This window comes from Ctenocephalides felis, unplaced genomic scaffold (genome assembly GCF_003426905.1).
Source record: "Ctenocephalides felis isolate EL2017-DRISC unplaced genomic scaffold, ASM342690v1 CF-g0.4_SCAFFOLD_01886, whole genome shotgun sequence".
Classification (NCBI taxonomy): domain Eukaryota; kingdom Metazoa; phylum Arthropoda; class Insecta; order Siphonaptera; family Pulicidae; genus Ctenocephalides; species Ctenocephalides felis.
In genome coordinates this window covers 59,498,354-59,519,941 of record NW_020538040.1, presented here as the reverse complement: position 1 = coordinate 59,519,941, position 21,588 = coordinate 59,498,354, and the positions used below count along the sequence as shown (strand labels likewise).

Below are 21,588 nucleotides of genomic sequence, written 5' to 3'. Positions count from 1 at the left end.
AATTTTTATGCCTCTAAAATTCATTAATTAGAAAGTATTGCTTTATTTAGTGTGCTAGAATAAGTAGGTAAATCACTTACATTAATGAGTAATTCAAAATTGAATGAGGTTTGTAAATATTTATTTTTGAACTAAATATTACACAAGCAAGTGCTTATATTTCATTACAAATCTTTTACAAAAATGTAACAGTTTTAGATAATTTAAGAAAATTATGTATAATTATATTAGTCGCCAGCAAAAAATATAATTTTAAAACTTTTCAAAAATTTTAAAATATAACTAACTTAGTCATCACAAATAGAAAAGATATATTAAAAATTTACATAATAAATGTCATTCAAAAAGCATTGTTTAATATAGTACTAATGTTAATACAAAGCTGTTAAGCCACTGTGCAATTTGTAATATGTTGATGCTTTGCATGTTATATAATAATTTAATAAGTTGCTATACATTCATGAAGTTTTTAAAGTAGAAGGTATTTGAGGCAAGCCAAACTCATCAACCAGAATACCATCCTGAAAAAAATCCAAATATATAATTACACAGTTGATTTGACTATAAATTTTATTGATGCTTAGAAAATTATGTACTAACGTCTTCCTTATAAAATAAATAATAAAATCGTGTAATAATGAATAAATAATAAAAAAGAGAATACTGTTAAGATTCATTCCAATTACTTTTAGATTTTGGAAAAGATTTGACATTCAGCATCATTAAAAAATAAGGAATATTTCTTTCGATTTTCAAATTTCAATATTGATTTAAACATGTGTCTATAATTGAATATTATATCAAACCTTATTTCGAATGCTGTCAGCTCCAGGTTCCTTATCTGGTGCTGCTGGTGCTTTCACAACATCATCTAGATAACTAGTATCGTCATCCAAAGCTATTTCATCACCAAGAGCGTCTAATTCAGCAGCAAGTTCATCATCATCAATATCAGGCATACCATATGTACGACCAAGAGCTTCTTGTACCTCATCAGCTTGTTCTAACATATCGGCCATGTCATCCTGTATATCCTGAAAATAGTGAAACTCTCTGTTAAAATATGTAAATAAGCAATCTGCCCAATAATAGAAATACAACAAATTTGTCATTAGCTTTAATTTTTAATTTTTTGAAAAAGAATCTTGTATTCTTGAAATTAGCAGCATCTAAAATTAGATGTACATATTTTCTCAATCAGAAATGTGCGAAGAAATAAAATATGACTGTTATACCATTCATCTGAAGATGCTTTAAAGAAAGAAAATAAGTTACAATACCTCAATCTCATCTATATTAATCTTTTTAAATTCATGCTTCATTTGTTTCATTCCATCTTTCATGGCTACAACTGTAGATTGTGTGTCTTTCAACATTTGCGCTGCATAGTTAGCTTGTTCCATATTGAAAGATTGGTTATGCAAATTTTCAGCTTGTTGCTCATACCTGAGAAAAAAAAATGTATTCATTTTTTAAAAATAATATGAATAAAATTTGAATAAAATAAAGCTAAAGTTAACAATCACTTGCGATAAGTTAAGTTGCAATATGAAAATAAAAGATGGCTTTATAAAAAGTCAAATTAAAAAAAAGCTAGCTCAAAAACTTTACAATTTTGAATGAAGGAGGATTAGCCAATTTGTTATCTTGTGATATATTGAATTATTATAAACTAAACTGTTAATATTATATTCATTCATGTAGCAAGTGCAAAATGTCAAAAATTATAAAATATGTTTTTTATTAAGGAAAATATTGTCTATTAAATTATATGTATGAAAAGTATCCATATAAATGTAAAATTTAACATGAAAGATTCATAAAAAAAATCATAAAAACGAATACACATAGAAAGCAAATAAACTTAATTTTGGAATTACACCAAGGTATTATTGCCAATAATTAATCTAACACAAAGATAATAATAATAATAATTATATATATATATATACGAGGTCTGTTCAAAAAGTTTTCGTAATTTTCGTTTTTTCAAAAAAATATTTATTTATTCGTCTACATTAATGTGGTCCCCTTCAAAGTAGTCCCCCCCAGATATAATACACTTATGCCAGCGTTTTTTCCAATTTTCGAAGCACCCTTGATATTCACTTTTTGATATGTCCTTGAGCACTCTCGGCGATTTTCTTCAATCGAGGAAAACCGCCGTCCTTTCATGGGTCTCTTCAACTTTGGGAATAGGAAAAAGTCACACGGAGCCATATCTGGTGAATTTTTGCACTTTGCAACACTTTATTTCATTTTTTACGCAAAATTTAATACAAATTCTTTGACTTTTTCAATTCTTCCATTGTAAAAATCGCCGAGCTCAGAAAAAACACGTCGAACCTTAGCGACTACCACAGACAAAGTAAACAGTGAATATAGCTGAAAATTTCATCATACTTTAGGGGCATGTATACCAACACAATAAAAAAAAAATTTTGACAATCAGACACTCCAGACCCGCGAAATTTAATTATTAGTAATTCCGGGTACTTTTTGAACAGACCATGTATATATATATATATATACTAGCTGACCCGACAGACGTTGTTCTGTACCCATCCCTACAATTTTTCAATATTTTATACTAATATTTACTGCTTAGTTAAAAATAATAATTACTGTTTTTTGAATTACTATTTACACCAATATATGAGTGATGTTGAATGTAGAACTGTTTCAAATAAAATGATTGTTCTCAATTCCCACACTTTAATTATTCAATTAACAAATATTAAAAAATGTTCAATAAAATTGTATATTAAAAATTATACACTGCGATTTACAGAACAAATTTATTTCCAATAGCTCAATTTATTTTATTGCATTTAAGGGTTATATAGTATTTTTAGTCATACCTGTAGATGTGGATGTATAAATGAATGATTTTTTGATTATTCACGACTAAAACATTGATTTTCCAAATTTATCACACTAAAAATAATCGTCTGCCTTTGTGATTTATGGTTATAGCATAAGATACACGTGTTGAAAATTGAAATCTTTTAAAAAGTACAACAAATTCAGAAAGAATTAATATATAGCATTCGCGGCAAAGGTGCAATATCACCTTTTATTTTTCTACCCAAGATATATGCTTCAATAATGTTGCCTATAATTTTTATAATTTCGTACCATATTTTAACTGGCTTTTAGTAATTTTAATATCTAAACTACATTTTTTTCTCCAATAAATCAATATACGTTATTGCTTAAGTTTATATTTGAAGTGAATTAATTTGTCAAATCCTGTCCACATGTGCTCTATTCAACTTACGATCAACAAAATTATTGCTCTGTGAATTTTTTTACTGTGCTCCAATTTACTTGATATTTTGGAAATAGGCTAATCTTTATCTTAAGTTCAGAAGTGAAAACAATTTGCACTCCGTCACCATCCACCGCATTAATTGGATTATTACTTTTTTAATTCTGATTTTATCAGAACTTGTAATACACTATTTTAAAGGTGATTAAATAAGCTACAACTTTCTCTATCATTAATTTTACCGTAACTTCTCTTATTGTAAAACGGCGAAGGGTTAAAGGGCTCGAAAGACCTCTGGTTGGAAAGCTCCTTAATTAATCATACATCTATCAATATTTGTGTAACGAAAAAATAATAAACAACAATAATTAGTCAGAAAAATACCTCGAATTTTCATATATATATACTTTTATACGTATTCTTTCAGAGGTATTATGATGAGAAATTGGTTGTTTCTTTTTAAATGTTTTTTTTCATGAAATCATGAGTTTTTTGAGAATCATTTGTACTAAAGTTGTGGTATTTTCTAGAATCCATCAAGATCTCTTAAACCAAGTTAATTCTAGATTGAATACGATTATGTTTAATTTTGGTGGATATGGCACTCAAAGTATTTGATTTAAATGAAAAAAAAAACATTGCATGCGTCCTTTATCTGCATGATAGCTCACTCATTTTACACGCAGAAGTACTCATTTTAAAGCTTATTTTGAGCACTATAAAAACCCAATTTCATATCTAGCCTAATAATGTTCCTAAATCACTATAAAATAACGATTTATTAAGATTTTAATTGATATAATTGTGCTCATTACATGATTTTCGTTAAAATGTATATTTTTGAAGGTATTAGCAAAAATATTCAGTAGCCAGTAACTTGAAAAGTATTTCCTTTTTTGAAAAACATTATTAAATATTTTTCTCGTATAATTAGTTCTTTTATCGATACCCAACGTTATTTTGAAAAAAGTAAAATTACACCACTGAAAAGAAATGTCATCCACCCGAGAAGTGGTAAAGGAGTCTAAATTGCTTTCACTTCTGAAGAGTAAGATGAACCTAGTTCCAAAATTCCAAACGAATTGGAAAACAGTAAAAATTTCAGACCGAAAGTGCTCCATTGAGTAAATATTCCGTACCCAATGACAAACATATGATTTTTTGACACAATGAAACTTCTAAATATTTTTTTTGTATTGTGACTTAGTATAGTAAGGCAAAACGACTGCAAATTGAATATGTTTGAGCGCAATCACTTATGGCTCGCTCCTTTGCGCGAATTCGTATGGCGAATCTGTTCGCAAAGTGCGCAAACAAAATTATTGCAAGCAAAAGCAAACCACGCGCAGTTGAGAACACGATTCGTCGTGCGCGTCAGACGCATGCGCAGACTGTCAAACGCATATGTTATATTATTTGCATATTATATTATTTTAATTATGGCACATCTCAGCTGCTTTTCGGCATTAATAATGTAGACATTACATTTTCCTTATTCATAATTATGAATTTATTATATTCTAATATCGCCTTAGCCTATAAATGAATAGAAATGTTTGGCAAATGACAGTCCTCAATTGTTTTTAATGTCAAACTAAGCTTCAAATATTTTCAAGGGCAAACAATGATAAGCGGTTTTTTGTAATTTTTTCTATTTATTTCTACAATTTAACTATATTTCTATGAATCAAAACATTCTAAAAAATTTCCCGTACAAACTTCAGGAAGATTCATGAAAATCCGAATTATAGTTTAGGAGGAAATATGAAACTTACATTGTTACAGAAGAATTTTATATATAAGATATATATATATATATATATATATATATATATAGTAAACAATTATACATGATGAGACTTGCAACAAATAGTATATTCAGCAAAATCAGCATACTCTCATGACCGAATACCAAATGTTCGGCAACTATTCGGATTTGTAGTTCCTTAACTCATTTATTTTAATGTAATCATTGTCCATAATATTTATATTACTAACACACTACATGTATATACAAGTTTTATGCCTAGGCTAGTATGAATGGTGCCAAATATTTTAAATAATAAAGAGTAACCGAATAGTCGTTGCAAACCTAATATTGAGCTTATAAAGACAAACATTGATTAGTGTACAATGCATTTAGGCCTGAATTTGAATATCATCAGTTATCAATCATGACTATCATAATTAAATCATTTTTTTTTAAATTCATTTATTCTGGGATCTATTAATAAAAACGAATGAGGACAAATTGTTCACCATATATGAGAAACGGATAACATTATGATTGTATATTAGTAGATAGGCCCAGTAAAAAAATCTACTAAGTGTATAATAAATAGTAAAGAAAATAATAATATAAAAGTAACTAAATAAGATCAGTAAGCAATTAAAATGATGAAATATTTGTGGTATGACTCACATTTTCTTTTGCTTTAAAACTCTCATGGCTTTTTGCTTTACAGCATTTTTTGCGGGTCCTTCGCGCATTTTAACTATTTGGTCTTTATATTTGCGTAGTTCGGCATCAAGCTTTGCTATTTTCTTTTCTATGCCTTCAGCTCTTCCATCGACCTGAAATAAATATAATATACATGCATTCAGATATATAGTCAAGAATATTAATTTATACTAACTCCTGCTATGCAGTCTGTCAAATTCGGTGGAGGTTCTTTCGGCTTAGATTTTCCAAATAATCTATTCATATTTATTGCTCTTCTTTCCAAACAATTAAACAAAAATTCAACAAATACAAAGTCTCAAGTATTTAGGACTTAAATTACAAATGTCAAAACAAATGCGTCATTACTGTCAAATGTAACACTGGCATAAGGCCGCCGGCACACAAACATTTTGCAGGCATACCCCACTACAATTACAAATTTCAAAATAAAGATTAATATTACTTTATATAATGTAATAAGTTATAATATGAATATCAAATATATCTAAACCATTTTTATTTTTATAAATTAACTGTGAAACTATAACATTTTAGGATATTAGTTAATACCATCCATGATGACAGTTTCATTCAAATTGCGAAACCTTTTTTTTCAACATTAAATTTAAATTTCATCATTAATTTATTCAAGATTAATTATTAAGAAATGACCCAGCCAATTATATATGCATAATATTTATAATACTTAGCAACTTTTCAGTTTTCCATTTTCAAACTCATTTTACAGTTTTTTTTTTAGAGGGTATTAAATCAGTTAAAGATGTTATTAATAATCTAAATTATAAATATGTGTTTTTACAATTTTTTGTTTATCTTTATTATTACTTACTATTATTAACTTTCCGTGGGGTAGTTATAGTAATGGGCCAAAAATCAAAAATGAAAATTTTTGCATATCTTCACGTTTTGAAGGTTTCTGAACATTTTGGCATACTTCAGAAAAAATGTATGTGTGTGTGTGTTTTGTATGTCCGGATTTTTTGTCCGCGTTTTCTATGGCAATATGTTTTTAATAGCTCTTTTCATACTTATATAAAGTTAATTGAAACAAATATATATCATGCAAATAATATTATATTATGCTAGTATAATGATATTCCCAGAATAGGTGTATACAATTTGTATCTTTATGTAAAAATCAATGTATATATTTAAGTCAAATAAAGCAAATTTTCAAATTAAAATTCCACGTTTTCGGGCGTACGGATCGATTTAAATGGTTCAAAAAACATTCGATTCCTATTACGTTTCTGTTTCGAAGATACAGAGCTAAATGTGCAAAAAATAAAAGTTTTTGAAAGAACTAAGCGTCCGATTTGAATGATTCAAAAAACTTTCTGCTTGTTTCAACAAAATAATTGCTTTTATAGACAAAAACTTATTTCAAGAATTTTTTATTCAAAAAAATTTTTTTTTGTACATCGAAAATAATTCAGATTTTAATTTTGTTCTAATATACTTTAAACAAATAATTTCAACTTTGCAATTCAGTTTATATAATTTTCATAAATATTAGACAATGTTACAATATTTATAATAATCTATTTGAAAACATTTAATATTTCAGGGAAGTTCCAGTAATTTGCCTTAAGGCACGATGCCATACACCACCAGTTTACTTTTAAGTTTTCATGTTTTTGTGATATTTTTTTCCTTATTTTAAAACAACATGACTAAATATGATATATATATATATATATATATATATATATATATATATATAATATTTCCAGAAAAAACTTGTATACCAAGTGAATTATTTTATTATCGAAGTTGGCAATGATAAAATTTTATATGAATTATAAATGTTTTTTAACAATTTTATTATAAGATCTCTATTAACATAATTACATGCAATGTACATAATGAACTTTGAATCAAGAATTCATTAAACAATTTTATGAGAAATTCAATTACATTTGTTAGCATGCATGCAGATATAAACTATACATTTATGTATGAATTACCATCATTGTAAAGGCATTTACATGCATGTATGATGCACAAGACCAAATTAATATTTTGAAATTCATAATTATTTCAAATTGGTATTTGTATAAATTAAAACTTCAGTATAACATTCATCCATGTTCATTATGGATTCGTTTCAGGAAATATTAAAGACTGATCTGAAAACAAGAAACATTATAATTATATATATATATATATATATATATATATATATATATATATGGTATTAATTTATACATAGTATAGTATTAATTCATGTGATATTGATTAAAATTTTAACCTAATGTACTCCATGAGAATCCTGAAGAACTGCTCATAGCAGATTCGTAAACTAATTTGGCAAGTTCTCCGGCATTATATCCTATCACTTGTTTCAAATCACAAACAAATTTATACACAAATCGTTTGCCGTGTACTTTAGATATCATATCTCCATCATAATAATATCTTAATGCTCTTGATAATTTTTCATAATTCATTGTTGGCTTATTTTTTCTCAAACCCCACAATTGAGCAACATATTCAGGATTATTTAACTTAAACTCTCCTTCAGTTCCTAGAAATTATTTAAATTAGTAATAAATGTATATACATATGTATGTATAAATAAAAAAATATACCAATCCATTGAATAGAGGTTCTGTATTCTTTGTCTGTCAGAATTTCTAATAAAAATTGCCATAATTGAATTTGGCCATTATTACCAGGCCTATAAGCATCCATAGGAAGATTTGATTTTTTAGCTGCATTCATCAGCCCTCCTAAAAATGTCAATAACCAGTAAAGGTTGATACATAAAACGTTAGAAATTTAATTCTGTTATGTTTTTTACCTAGTAATGGAAATTGTTTTTGAATAACCTTATGTGGTTTCCGTATTATAGCTCGAGGTGCTTCTTTTTCTTGTTCGTCCTTTTGTAAAACAGCTATAAGAACATTGAATAAATATATCATGAAAAACAATTTATCTAGTTTGTAACGTAAGTTAGTGTGGGAGTTTGGCAGGTCGCGTCAAATAAAGTAAGCGGCATAAAAAATAAAATGTTCAGTTGGGTTTTGTTTGTCTAGATGTTTTGTCAGTCAGATATATTGTACAAATGAATCTATAAAATTTATTAATGAATTAAAAACTAAAAATTATAATAATCGGTAATTTTACTAATTCCCGAAATTAGAAATAATTATTAATGTAAACATACCTACAAATTTACATTTTCTTAATAATTCTAAGTGTGTCCAAAACACATTCTTTGGATCATTAGGAACTAATGTTTGGAACTGTTTGTGTGTCATATCACATAATTGTTGACCTGTTATATTCCAATCTTTTATTTTAATATCAGCCAAATTAAACTGTTTTATTGCCCATATTAACCATTTCCTTACATCATATACTGTCCTATAATTAAATAAAAAAGAGTGAAGTATACTATATTTATGTGTACTATGTCTATGTGTTAAGATCAATAATTTTAAGTTTGATTATTAGATTAAACATTAGTTATATTAGATATAAATGATACAATTTCTTATCAAATCAATTACCACATTCAACATTTGTCAGCATACACATTGTATAACAAAGTCAAAAACAACATACCATTCAGTGGGATCATCTGACATATTTTGTTTTACTTGTTCCTTTTTGAAATCTTCATCAACTACCCATTTAATTACTTTTCCATTATTTGAATCATTATCCAAATCTAAATTGGTTTCATCAAACTCTCCATGTATCTCATTTTCTGCTAATTCGCTGTAGTGTACTTGATCAACATTATCAACATCGATGTTACTCTCATCAGCATCTTAAAATATAGTTATGCAATATTTAAACAAATTAGTCAAAAATGATTAAAAATAATTTTCAGTGCTTGTTTGTTGATTTAAAATCATACATTAACACAATTAATCAGTTTCAACAATTCTGTTATTAAAAATATATATTTCTTAAAACATATTAAATTAACTCATGCAAAATATAATGTAAACAAAGTTATTTGAAGGTGATAAGCACCGATTTTTTATATTTTACATACAACATAACAAGCGTATATAATAAAATGATAAATTATATTCTTTTAATTTTAAGCAGAATAAATTTAACATGAATTCAATACCAACCCATCTCTGCAGAATCTGCAGATTCTAAATATCCTTCATGAGGTTTTAACACATCAACTATGTTTATTCGTTTACGGTCCTTACGGTCCTTGAACATTGATTTGAACTGGCCCCTTGCCTTGAACACATTGGTCAACTAAATTTTTATGGGACTCCAACTATAATAGATGATCAACATATCTAATTAATCCATTCTATAAGATACTGTATGAAACTGGGAGAAACAATTCAATATTCATTTCAAATTTACCATTTGGGCGTCTTGTAACCAAAATTCGTAATCTTCCAATTCAACACCAAGCCTTTGCTCTAGTAGCTGCCTGTAATGAAATATGAATACATATAATATTTAAAATAATTAATCTGATGTGGAAAACTTATTAATACTAATATCATGTACCCATAAACTTGATTTATTTGTTTTTTTTATAATATTTAAGACAAAAAGGAAGTGATAATTACTAATAATATATAAATTAAAAACAAAGCTTATACTAATCATGCATGATATATAATTACTTTAGAGTAGACAAGGGTTCTCGAATATCCATATGTTGCATTAAGATATCCTCTTCTTCATAATTTTGTTCACTTTCATTTAATAAGAAGTTCATGGTAGGCGATAAGGGACTATGTAACATTTGTGATCCATTATCTAATGGATTGATCATACCTATATCAATGTAAAATATTTATGGTTAGACATAGTTTTATCTACTAAAGCAATATTTGTATTTGGTTAATGAAAGGCACCTAATTCATCAGCTGCTTCAAAATGTGACATTATAGAGCTAGTATCATGGTCCAACATTGTCGAAGGTTCCAGATGTGCACCTGGATTTGGTGAATAATCATCTAAAGCTTCCAATTTAATTGAACCTAATCCAGACATCTTTATATATATGTATAATGCAAAGGGACTTGAAACAAAACTAATTTCTTGACTTAAGTAATATAGGAAAGAGACAGTCATGAATATAAGAAATAACACACAGTATATAAGCACTTGTGTAAAAATTGTTGTAGAAAATATTCGTAATTTGATAAACTTTATATACTAAACTTAATTTTTTAACGGAATTATATATTATTCAGCATTATCACTTTTTCCTTTGTAGAAGGAAAGCAAAAATTTTTGCGCCGGTTCCGGAAATATAAACCAAAAAAGTTTATGCAACGGTTATATTATTAACAACGGCCAAAGGTAAATACAGATTAAAATTACGCATATAAATAAATATTTCTTCAAATTAATCTGTAACAAAGCTTTTCAGTATATTCATAAATATGGATACAAGTCAACATTAACCGTGCTCAAAACTAAATTGTCAAGAAAATCCATAGATATTACAACGCGAGCATGGATTGAAGATGTACCCTCATGTTCCTTGATCTTCCGCAGCAGCGCTAGTAAAGCTAAGGACACTTACACACGTGACCGTTTTACCTGACAATAGTTATCAGGGCCTTTTCACTTAGAACAAAATCCTCGTTCAGAAGGAATACTTAGGGGTCCATTTGTAGTCGCAGATTTGGCGCTAGTGTGCCGATGAAAAAGTATTTTCAAATGTTTTATATTGGTTACTAAGAAACGTCAGTGTTATTTTTGTATAAGTTTACAAAATGGCGATTCTTCTTCGTTTGTGTTTGTATATTTGTTAATAAAGATTTCATCAGGAATTGCTCTCAAATGCATAGCCCTTTGACAATATGAATAGAACAGCTTCAAACTCATATGGAGGACATAATTACTACAATACTACGTAGTGCATCAACATATTAGTCTAATCATAATACACTTTAAGGAAAGAGATCAGTTCTAGGAAATTGTGTGAGAAATCAAATATACGCTTCTACAAGAAAGACATAATACACAAATGGAAAGCTGTTCCAGCTGTTTAATATTGGATTACCACTTCACGCATATCTGAATATACTTGGGAAAAAATGAATTGCTTAAGAATGTCAAATTTTGCACGTGATGATTATTACTTAATGAGAGTTAAGAATGACAGACGATGTAATGAACTAACACTATAATGCATTATTCACTAAATTTCAATGAATATTTTTATTAATAAGTAGAAAAAAGTGTAGAAGTTATTCCAGTAGATTAGATGTGATATCTTCTATATATATAAAAATAAGTCGGGTTTTCCTTCCTGACGAAATAATTCTAGAACGCACGAACCGACTTCGACAATTTTGCATTCTTCTTAAATTCTTGTTAAAAAATTAGCAAAAAAAACGAAAAATATTTGAATTATTTTATTTCTAGATCTTATTCGCTTAATTTAACATTGAAAATATTAATTATTAGAGAGAATGTGGTCAAGTTCGAAGTGCTGTCATATATGGACAGATTTGATACTACGGCGAGAGCAGCAAAGACTTTGAGGCGGCCGTACTCTCAAACTATCAATTTTACAAAAAAACGGTTTTCTAAAGAATTGTAGGAAATTTTCTCTAGTTTAATTCGTACATAGATACTTTTATCGCAGAATCAGCCAGAAAGGAGATATTTTAAAAAAGCTGTTTTTTGACGCCATTTTTTCAATATGGTGGCAACTTGCCGTTCAAATTTGAGGTGGCAAAGTTGATTTTTGTGAAGAGCACCTCGAAATCTATAAGATTACCAATTTTCAGAATTCCCGGAGTACTGTACCGGCAAAACACCTCGAAATCTATTAAATTACCAATTTTCGGAATTCCCGGAGTACTGTACCGGCAACAGCCTTTTTTTGCACCAAATGACTGGACTAGTATGGTTATGTTAAATTGTATATAATAACTAGTTGTGCGCATGGCATCGTGCCTCAATACAAATTGCTGGAACTTCCCGTACCGTAATTAAACATTCAAAGAATAAAAATAATCAGGCAACAAATATGTCTACGAATAAATATTATAAAAACTAGAATTTTCATTATTTGTTCCTTGTAGTCAAAATGTGAAAACTTATTGAATTAGACGACGTTGTTTATATATGTTTGAATAAAATATATATAAACAAAATCTAATTAAGCGGACTTATTGTTAGAATGAACATATTTTATTTCAAATGCATCAATTTTTTGTTTGCGAAATATATGCATTGAGTTAACAATTTGAAATAGTTTATGTAGTATTAACTACACAAACATAAAAAGTATAAAAAAAATATTTCAGACGTGGGATTCGAACGCGATCAGTTTTGACTTTCCTATCCAACCAACTGAGCAATAACGACATGCCCATGCACAACGCTATGAGCGGTTGTCTAGGATCTAATCGGAATTTCTGCACTTTTTGCTCTGTATCTTCGAAACGGCTGGACTAGCCTATACCAAAAACTAATCAGTACGTCTCCACATCAATACGAATCGAATGTTTTTTGAATCATCCAAATTGGCCAATTTGTTCTCTCAGAACCTGTAATTCTTTGCACTTTTTGCTCCGTATCTTCAAAACGGCTAGACCTGTCTTTGCCAGAAACTAATCAACACGTCTCCTTATTAATACGAATCGAATGTTTTTTGAATTATTCAAATCGTTTGATCGGTGTTCCCAAAATCGTCGACAAAAATTTGTATCCGCACACACACACACAGATACATACATGCACACACACATACATCCATTTTTTCTAAGGTATGCCAAAATATTTAGAAACCTTTGAAACGTTTCAACGTAAAGATATAAAAATTTTCATTTTCGAATTTTTTGCGATTACTATAACTTACCCTACGGGAAGTTAAAAACATTTTTCGATAACAATACAGCTAAATATTTTTAATACAAAAGATATTTATAAGCACATATATGAAAATAATTCCTATATGCAAAAAATATTTTTTATTTACTCAAGTTACAATAATTTAATTAAAAAACTGAAAAATTTAATTGTACTTTTTATAGCCGGAGAACCGATTAAATTTTTGACGGCAAATATTGTTCTAATTTAATTTAATAAGTCTGAACGATTATTTGATTTTTTAATTGAGAAAACTATTTGAAATCAAATGATATCAACATATCAGCGTAATATACAGATACAAAAAATTATATCTTTGACTATTTTGCAATTATAAGTTGATTTACATAGATAAAAATATGTAATGTAAATTTAAAATGATTTCGAGCTCTAATAATTAAAGAAAACAATGGAGCATGCCAGCAACTATTATTTACCAATCAATAACTTAAAATAAATGTTTTTCTAATTTTTTGGCTTTCCAGCTAGGACAAAAAGAATAATGAAATTTACATTCATAACAATCAAGTAAATTATGAGTTCAGTTTGTGTTTGAATTTTATTTACATCAGTAATTAATATCAATTCGTCCTGAAATTTAAAAGTTGTTTTAAAATAAAATCACATTTCAAACTATCAGCAAAATAATAAAAAAATATCATAAAAATTAATGAAATACAAAATTTATAATTATAACACTTAATTATACTAATAATTTAAAAATTATTATGCACACTTGGATATTCGTACACATAACTTCTTATAGGCGACATAAATATGAGTGTAACCATTTGAGCAAACTAACGTATATGTATGAACTTATATAAATATATACATATATGAACACACATGTGAGTACATACATACATACATATATATATATATATATATATATATATATATATATATATATATATGTCGTACATGGTTTACATATGTGAACTTACAATAAGATTCAAAGTAAGAATTTGATCACTGCACTAACTCATTATTATGTTTGACTAACGCAATTTTTTTAATTGTTGTCGATTGGTGACTTTTGTTTTCGTAAATGTTTTTATCTTTGAAACGTAACAAGTGCATTGACTTAATAATAGCCGAAGCTGACATCGTGCAGAGCGGGTGCACCGCCTGGAGGTAGAGCATAATCTTTAGCTAATTGGTCCAAAACTCCTCTGGCTGGTGTTTGCCTAACTGGTGGACTCGGCCTCACTGGAGCGGGTTGGCTGGCATAAGATACTTGTGGTACCTGCAACAGAGAGTCATTTATTTATAATTCCTAAGATACATTGTGTGGATTAATATTCACTATTAATTACCTGTGGTTCAGGTCTCACGCTATAAGATGGGGGTGCTGGTTGGGCTCTGAACAAAGTTTGGTGTGGCGCAGGTCTGGCCGCAGATGAATCAATTTGGGTATAATGTGGCTAAAACAGTTTTTATAAAGGATTTACTAACGATTCAAAGGACAAAACTAAAACTGACAAAGTTACGTATTTTTATATTAATTTATTTTTAAATTTAGAATTCATTGGAACAAACTTGATTTGATCTTATAATCAATAAATACAGGGCCGGATTTAGAAATTTGGCGCCCCGGGGCAGAGACAAAAATGCCGCCCCATCACTGAAATTTTACGAACTTTCGAACTTTTTTTACGACTTTTCGAAGTAATCGCGCTGCTTCAGCTGCGTAGGAACAAAATATAGGAGCGCGTAAGCGCCGCGTCGCAGTCTTACGAATAAACAATGTTACCTAACCCATATAAATGTAAACAAAATTTATACTTATTATTGACTCTGATTGTTATAATTAATAAAATTAAAAAAAAAATACTTATTAAAATATTTTTAAAATATCTGATAGTTTGATGTGCATATGTCTTATGATCACTTTTGTCCACCAAATGTTTCTTTTTAAATTTTTTTTATTGGATCATCGAAATCGCTAAACCTGCCTCCCACAAATTTAAGCAGTTATTTATTCTATAAATTTTTTTGAATGATATTGGACGCTTCTTTTCTCAACAACTAAATTATCATTTTTGGCATTTTGGCCCGTATCTTCAAAACAGTTGGACCTGCCTTGGCCAATAACTAATCAGCACGTCTCCTTAACAATAGGAATTGAATCATTTAAATCGGTTGATCCGTGTTCACTTGAATAATTAAAAAATATTAGATTTGTATTGATGGGGAGAAGTGCTGATTAGTTTTTGGCAGGAATTACGAAAAATGGTGATTGAGAATTGATATTTCTTCTCTGAAACAGCTACGCAGCGCAATTGCTTTGCAAAAAGTTCATAATTTTCAAAAAATTTCAAAATACAAAAAAAGTGTTTTAAAAGTGAATTTTTTTCATTTTCATTTTTTTTTCAATTTTAAAGCTCTTTATAAAATGTAATTTTCAGTACGGGATGTTTCAATAATTTGTCTTAAGGCACAATGCCATGCGTCACTAGTTTAATTTTCTTTTTCAACGCTATAAGCTTGAAAGTGCATAAATTCGTCATTTTAAGAAGGCTCGAGAACTGAAGAAAATATTTTTTTAAAGTTTCAGCTTGTTAACGGATCTTTATATTAGCCAATTGACAAATTTGATAATGACTTATTAACCAATTTGATAATTTACGTTCGGAGAGGGAGGCAAGGCAAAATAATAAATTTTAATAATCGGTTATTTCAATCCAAATTTTCCATTGCAATCGTATTATGTTTTGTTAATTATATTTCTTGAAATAAAAAATGTTGTTAAAAAAAAGTTGATTATATTGTATAGAATTTTTTTCTCACTATCCAAATTTTGCCGCCCCCAAAAATTTGCCGCCCTGGGCAGTATCCCCGATTGCCCCTACTGTAAATCCAGCACTGAATATATAGTCTAAATCAATTAAAAATCAGACTCAGACATACTATTTAATTTTTCGATTTACGAATGTTGATAAACGATAAGTATCTTCCTACAGAAAATTTAATATTGTCAAAAATACACATTTGTATAAAATTTATTTGATTTTCTTTGAAAAATAAATGAACGTTAAAAACCCATTATTTCAATTAACTTCTTTCTATGTTATTTAATTTAAATTATTCATACCTGTGATCTAGCGTTCGACACTGAGTAGTCGACTGGTTCTGGCCTGGGCGGTCTTGGTTGTGGAGAGTAAACCACACTTGGCACAGCCTGGGATCTAGCGCCTGGTGGCAATGGCCTATATTGCACGACCTGGGGCTGCTCATACTGTTGAGGTTCATATTCTTGGAATTGCGGAACTGCGTGCGATGGTGGTCGGGATACACGTGACACTTGCTGCTTTTATTAAAAAAAAGTTTTTGATAGTAGTTATAGTAATAGTATAAAAAATATTAAAATATGTTCAATGCATTGTCATAGTAAATGATAAAAAATTCTTTTAAATGTGACGATATCCCAACGCTAACGTATGTACGTACCCACTTAAGTAATTTTCTGAGCATTTTAAAATAGGAATTTGCATCAGATATATATTTTATCATCTGCGATTTAAGCTAATTAAACCACACACAAATTGTTCTAAAGAAAAAATCAATAAAATAAAATATTTAAATAAAAGTTAAACAAAAAAATCAGGTAGCTGCTAACATAACTAATAAAATACGCCAAACGACTGTCCGAAAAACACCGATATAGAACGAAGGGGTTCACATATACTTGATCCAAGATCGGTTCAACGATAGTTGGAAATAGGGAATGCAATACCGATGGAAAATTTCAATACCGGTATTTCGGTAATTTTTCACTTTAAAACCGGAATACCGGTAAATTACCGGTATTTTGTATTATCCTAAACAAACGTAAACAAAATTGAAAGTTACTAGTACAAATATAAAAAAATGTATATACAACTACAACTATATTCAACTAAACAATAAAAACAATAAAATAAAACAAATTTATTTTTTTAAATAATAATTTAACAAAATTATATCCAATTTAATTGATTCATTATCACTATCGAGTATATTGAGTACTTTTCACCAAAAACAAACTTATGAGTAAAAAAGTCCAAAAACTCATAAAAGATCATATCACATTATTATAATAAACTGTACTGTCTGTATTCGATGTGTTAAATTAGCATAATTTGCAATATTTTAAAAATATAATTTTTCTACACTAATTTAAGATCGGATACTTTGTCGAGATAAATTATAAGTTAATATAATTGTTGAGTATTGTTATTTAAAACAATGTTATGCTTCTATTGTATTTTCAAACTTCGAAACGTTTTCGAAAAATAATATTTTATAATTGTAATAAGAAGCGAAAATATTTAGTAATTATCATAATTATTATGTATAAAGGTAGATTACGCAAGGGTAATCTGTATGATATAAAATATTTTGGCGCAAATATCACTTAAAAAACTGTTACATTTTTACATAAGATAAAACAAACATTTTTATCTATCAGTCCAATTCTATTTATTGTAACACGATATGAAGCCCTTAGTGAAGTAATAAATATTCAGTTTAATGACGAGTTGAGATAATATTTGACATTTGTTTATCTTATAGAATCACTTGAAGATATAGCTGTTTATGCGATTATGGAATTTAAAGATAAATTTGTTCCGAGAAATTTAAACTTTAATGTATTATGTATCAAATAGCGCTTATGTCAAAATACCAAAAATACTGGTATTTTTGGGGTAAATACCGGTAAAAATACTGCCGTAAAATCGAGCGGTTTACCGGTAATTCGGTATACCGGTATACCGGTATTGCATTCCCTAGTTGGAAACAAGGATGGACAAAAGACTAAACAAAAATAGAATACCACAGTATTACAATATTTTTTTTCGTTAGTCATGCTAGCAACTATATAATTTTCTTGTTTAAATTTTATTTGAATATTTTATTTTCATGGTTTGTTTCTTTGAAACAATGTTCTTTAATATCATGTTTTATCCTGGTATGGTATGTATTCATAATTTTACCAGTTATGTCTTCTATTAATTTTGTAATATATAATTAAAAACAATTTTTAAAACTTTGTGAAAACCTTTTTTAGGTTTTGTTAGATATGCTGGATGATGACAAGTTTCAACGTCGAACATAAAAGACTGAAGTTTTTTGTCTAGTCCAGACTTGTGAGCTTAGCAAATGCGCCTCTTCCATAAACAGTATATTTCTTTGTGTGTTAATTGTTCTACATTTTAAAAGTAATAAGTATCTAAAATAATGTATCGTGCCAATGAAATTCCTCTCGGTGCTTTGTCTATATGTCTATCTATCTATTTAAATTGAAAACATACTGCCGATGGCGTTCGGAATGTATGCATATAACATGATAAGTACATATCATGCAAGTTGTGAAAGTTAAGACATCACAAACTTCTGATGAAACCAGTTAAATCGTTATTAATTTTTCTTCTGAAGAAAGTCGCAATAGAAATTTATTATTGCATGGTTAAGTGTTCTTGTACGTTGAACTTACTACTCGCATTACGTATTCAATTAAGAATAGTCGTATGTGTGTGTAGTGCACTACAGGAAAATATTGAGCATTTATTGCAGATTATGGAATATTTGTACATACATACGCATGATATATATCATAATTATATATTAATATTAATCACATTTGTACTTTTTTTGTTTACATTTCAGCAAGTAGCAACTAAATTTTAAAAAAGGGTATACCTATTTAATATGAGCCTTATTAGTTTTTTTTCGGTTAATTCTTTATTGAGTCTTTCAAAATAAACAAAAAATGCATCTAGAAATATTTTTACACAGTACTTCTAAAACTCATTTTTGACCAGGTCGATCAACTACCCAGAAACATTTTTATGGTTGATCTAGATTGGTTCACAATACTAGAAAATACCTGTGGTTTAGGAGCAGCGGTAACTTGGTAGAAGGAACCATCATCATAATCTGGATTTATCGATCCATCCTTCCTTGTAGTTTCATCGACCAACGTTGGTGGTGCCACAGTTATACCCTCACCAGCTGGTTGGAAGCCATATTTGTTTGCACCATATTCTACCACTCGTACCTGGATAAATAACGATTGAAATATCTTAGTTTTCATATCAATTCAATAATGACAAATATTTACTATCATTGTAATATTAACATACTTAAAACCAAATAACAAAAAATGCAATAACAGATATACTTGTATAGAGTGGCGTCGGAACCGTGTGGGCTGTGTGGGCTTGAACCCATCCATGAATTTTGGGCTCAAAATTCTCAGCCCACTTATCAATCTCAAAAATATGATATTGTGTGGGATGTCTAAAAAAGAACAAGCCCGCACTAGCTGTCTAAAAAAAAGAAGACCACCCATCAAAAATTTGCTTCCGACGCCACTGCTTTAATTTAATTTAATCAAGATATACTCCATATTTTGGAATTTCATATGTAGAGTTAAATTAGAACAAACTTGTGCCATAGGAACAACTGTGTACTTAAAGGAGTGCATAATAATTGCTCATTTCGCTACAGATTTTCAAGCCAAAATATCATAGTTAAATAATTAAGTAAGTACTTTATTAAGACTTGAACTAATTTATTTAACCCTTAACGAACAAGTGAAATCTGTTCTGTCTCACCTATTTTCCGGGAATTTTTCAGGGGAATCAGATAAACATTATCTAAAGTAATTATAAATTTAAAACAAAACTTTATTAAAACAATTATAATATTTTTTTAATAATTTATAATAGTATTGGTATTTGTTTAAGCGAGTAAACATTCACCTTTTCATGTAATGTAAATCTATGGAGCCAGTCCGTTAAGTGTGAAAAGAAAAGGAGAGAAAACTTGTATATTTTATCAAAACTTAAATTAATACTAACCTTTCCATTTTCATCGACATATCCATATTTTCCTTTCACTTCACCCGTCGCCAATTTAGTTTCTATTTTGAATGATCCATCGGCTCCTTCGTATCCATAAGTATAAGATCCATCTTCATTATGCCTGAAATAGTACAAAAAATAAATAAATAGAGGATGAAAATTTTTGTCTTTAACAGATACAACAAATAAATTCGACTCTCGAGAATTACAATTTCAAGTGTAAATAGCAATTCACTTCTCTTTATATATTATTTATATGTAATACTAACAATTAAGAGAAAATATAGCTAAATGTCGTTTAATATTAAAAAATATTTTTGGATGTTTTTGAAACAAACGGAGTTATTTTTAGTGAATTGTAGAGGTTTGCATGTTGTGTATTAATTAATTTATTATAATTATTTATTGTAACTTTTGAACGTTTCGACATACGATTTTGCCGTTTTCAGATAAAATATAGTAAATTATAAAATCTATAAGCCACTGCAAGATTTTTATAATACCCCTTACTGTTAGCGAGATATCCGCTAAAAAGTGTTTAAATTATTAACGTCAAAAACTTTAAAATGCTTGTAACTCTTAAAGGTTTTGAGATAGGGCTTTGAAGTCTATGGCTAAAATATATATTCGAAATATCTATCCGTCAGTGCAAGAATTTTTAGGATATCTTTACAGTCGAAATATTTTATAGCAGAATTCTAAAGTCGCAGAGAATATACTGTAAAAATTTGAGCAACTCGAATTTTTTTTAAAAAAAAAGATAAATGCTCTAGGAATGATGTTCGTGAAATATGTTTCTTTCTGAATCTTGATAGAAAGCGCAGTTTACAAAAGCCAATTGTGCATGTATAATACATTTTTAACATTGTTTATAAAACAATAGAAATAAATTAACATACTAGGCGCATATATGCTATTAAGATATATACTTAAACAATTACGTCAATTAAATATTTACATATGAAAATAAAATACAGATAACTGAATAATTTAAAGAACTAGGCATTTGTGTTGCAAAAAACTTAAATTCGTATAATAGTGTGTAAATATAATTTTATATCTTAATGTAGAAGTAGATAGTAGTTAGTGAACGTGCAAAGAATGCAATAAAAAATATTTCAGCTAGGTGGAATTACAAGAAATTGCAATAACACCATGACTCCATCGATTATAAT

At 28.4% G+C, this 21,588-nt stretch overlaps 3 protein-coding genes across 3 annotated transcripts; all 3 read right to left on the bottom strand.

Annotated features, from left to right (window-relative positions):
- Positions 1–238: 238 nt before the first annotated feature.
- Positions 239–6,025, bottom strand: LOC113377505 (charged multivesicular body protein 5-like). Its single transcript, XM_026617854.1, has 5 exons — positions 5,908–6,025; positions 5,694–5,845; positions 1,281–1,446; positions 807–1,034; positions 239–521 (listed from the first exon to the last, which is right to left on the bottom strand). The coding sequence occupies exons 1-5, from the start codon at positions 5,974–5,976 to the stop codon at positions 459–461; spliced, it is 678 nt and encodes a 225-aa protein (XP_026473639.1). The 5' UTR covers positions 5,977–6,025; the 3' UTR covers positions 239–458.
- A 1,760-nt stretch (positions 6,026–7,785) lies between these two features.
- LOC113377353 (DNA-binding protein Ets97D-like) lies at positions 7,786–10,839 on the bottom strand. The gene is given in 11 exon segments (XM_026617640.1): positions 7,786–7,864; positions 7,987–8,262; positions 8,327–8,467; positions 8,539–8,631; positions 8,905–9,104; positions 9,306–9,513; positions 9,830–9,917; positions 9,919–9,987; positions 10,080–10,149; positions 10,349–10,502; positions 10,583–10,839. Coding segments are annotated over 11 exon segments (1,554 nt in total). The 5' UTR covers positions 10,803–10,839; the 3' UTR covers positions 7,786–7,829.
- A 3,646-nt stretch (positions 10,840–14,485) lies between these two features.
- On the bottom strand, positions 14,486–21,570 carry LOC113375156 (altered inheritance of mitochondria protein 3-like). Its single transcript, XM_026615106.1, has 6 exons — positions 21,566–21,570; positions 20,411–20,534; positions 19,435–19,605; positions 16,660–16,875; positions 14,882–14,989; positions 14,486–14,811 (listed from the first exon to the last, which is right to left on the bottom strand). The coding sequence occupies exons 1-6, from the start codon at positions 21,568–21,570 to the stop codon at positions 14,650–14,652; spliced, it is 786 nt and encodes a 261-aa protein (XP_026470891.1). The 3' UTR covers positions 14,486–14,649.
- Between the last annotated feature and the right edge of the window lie 18 nt (positions 21,571–21,588).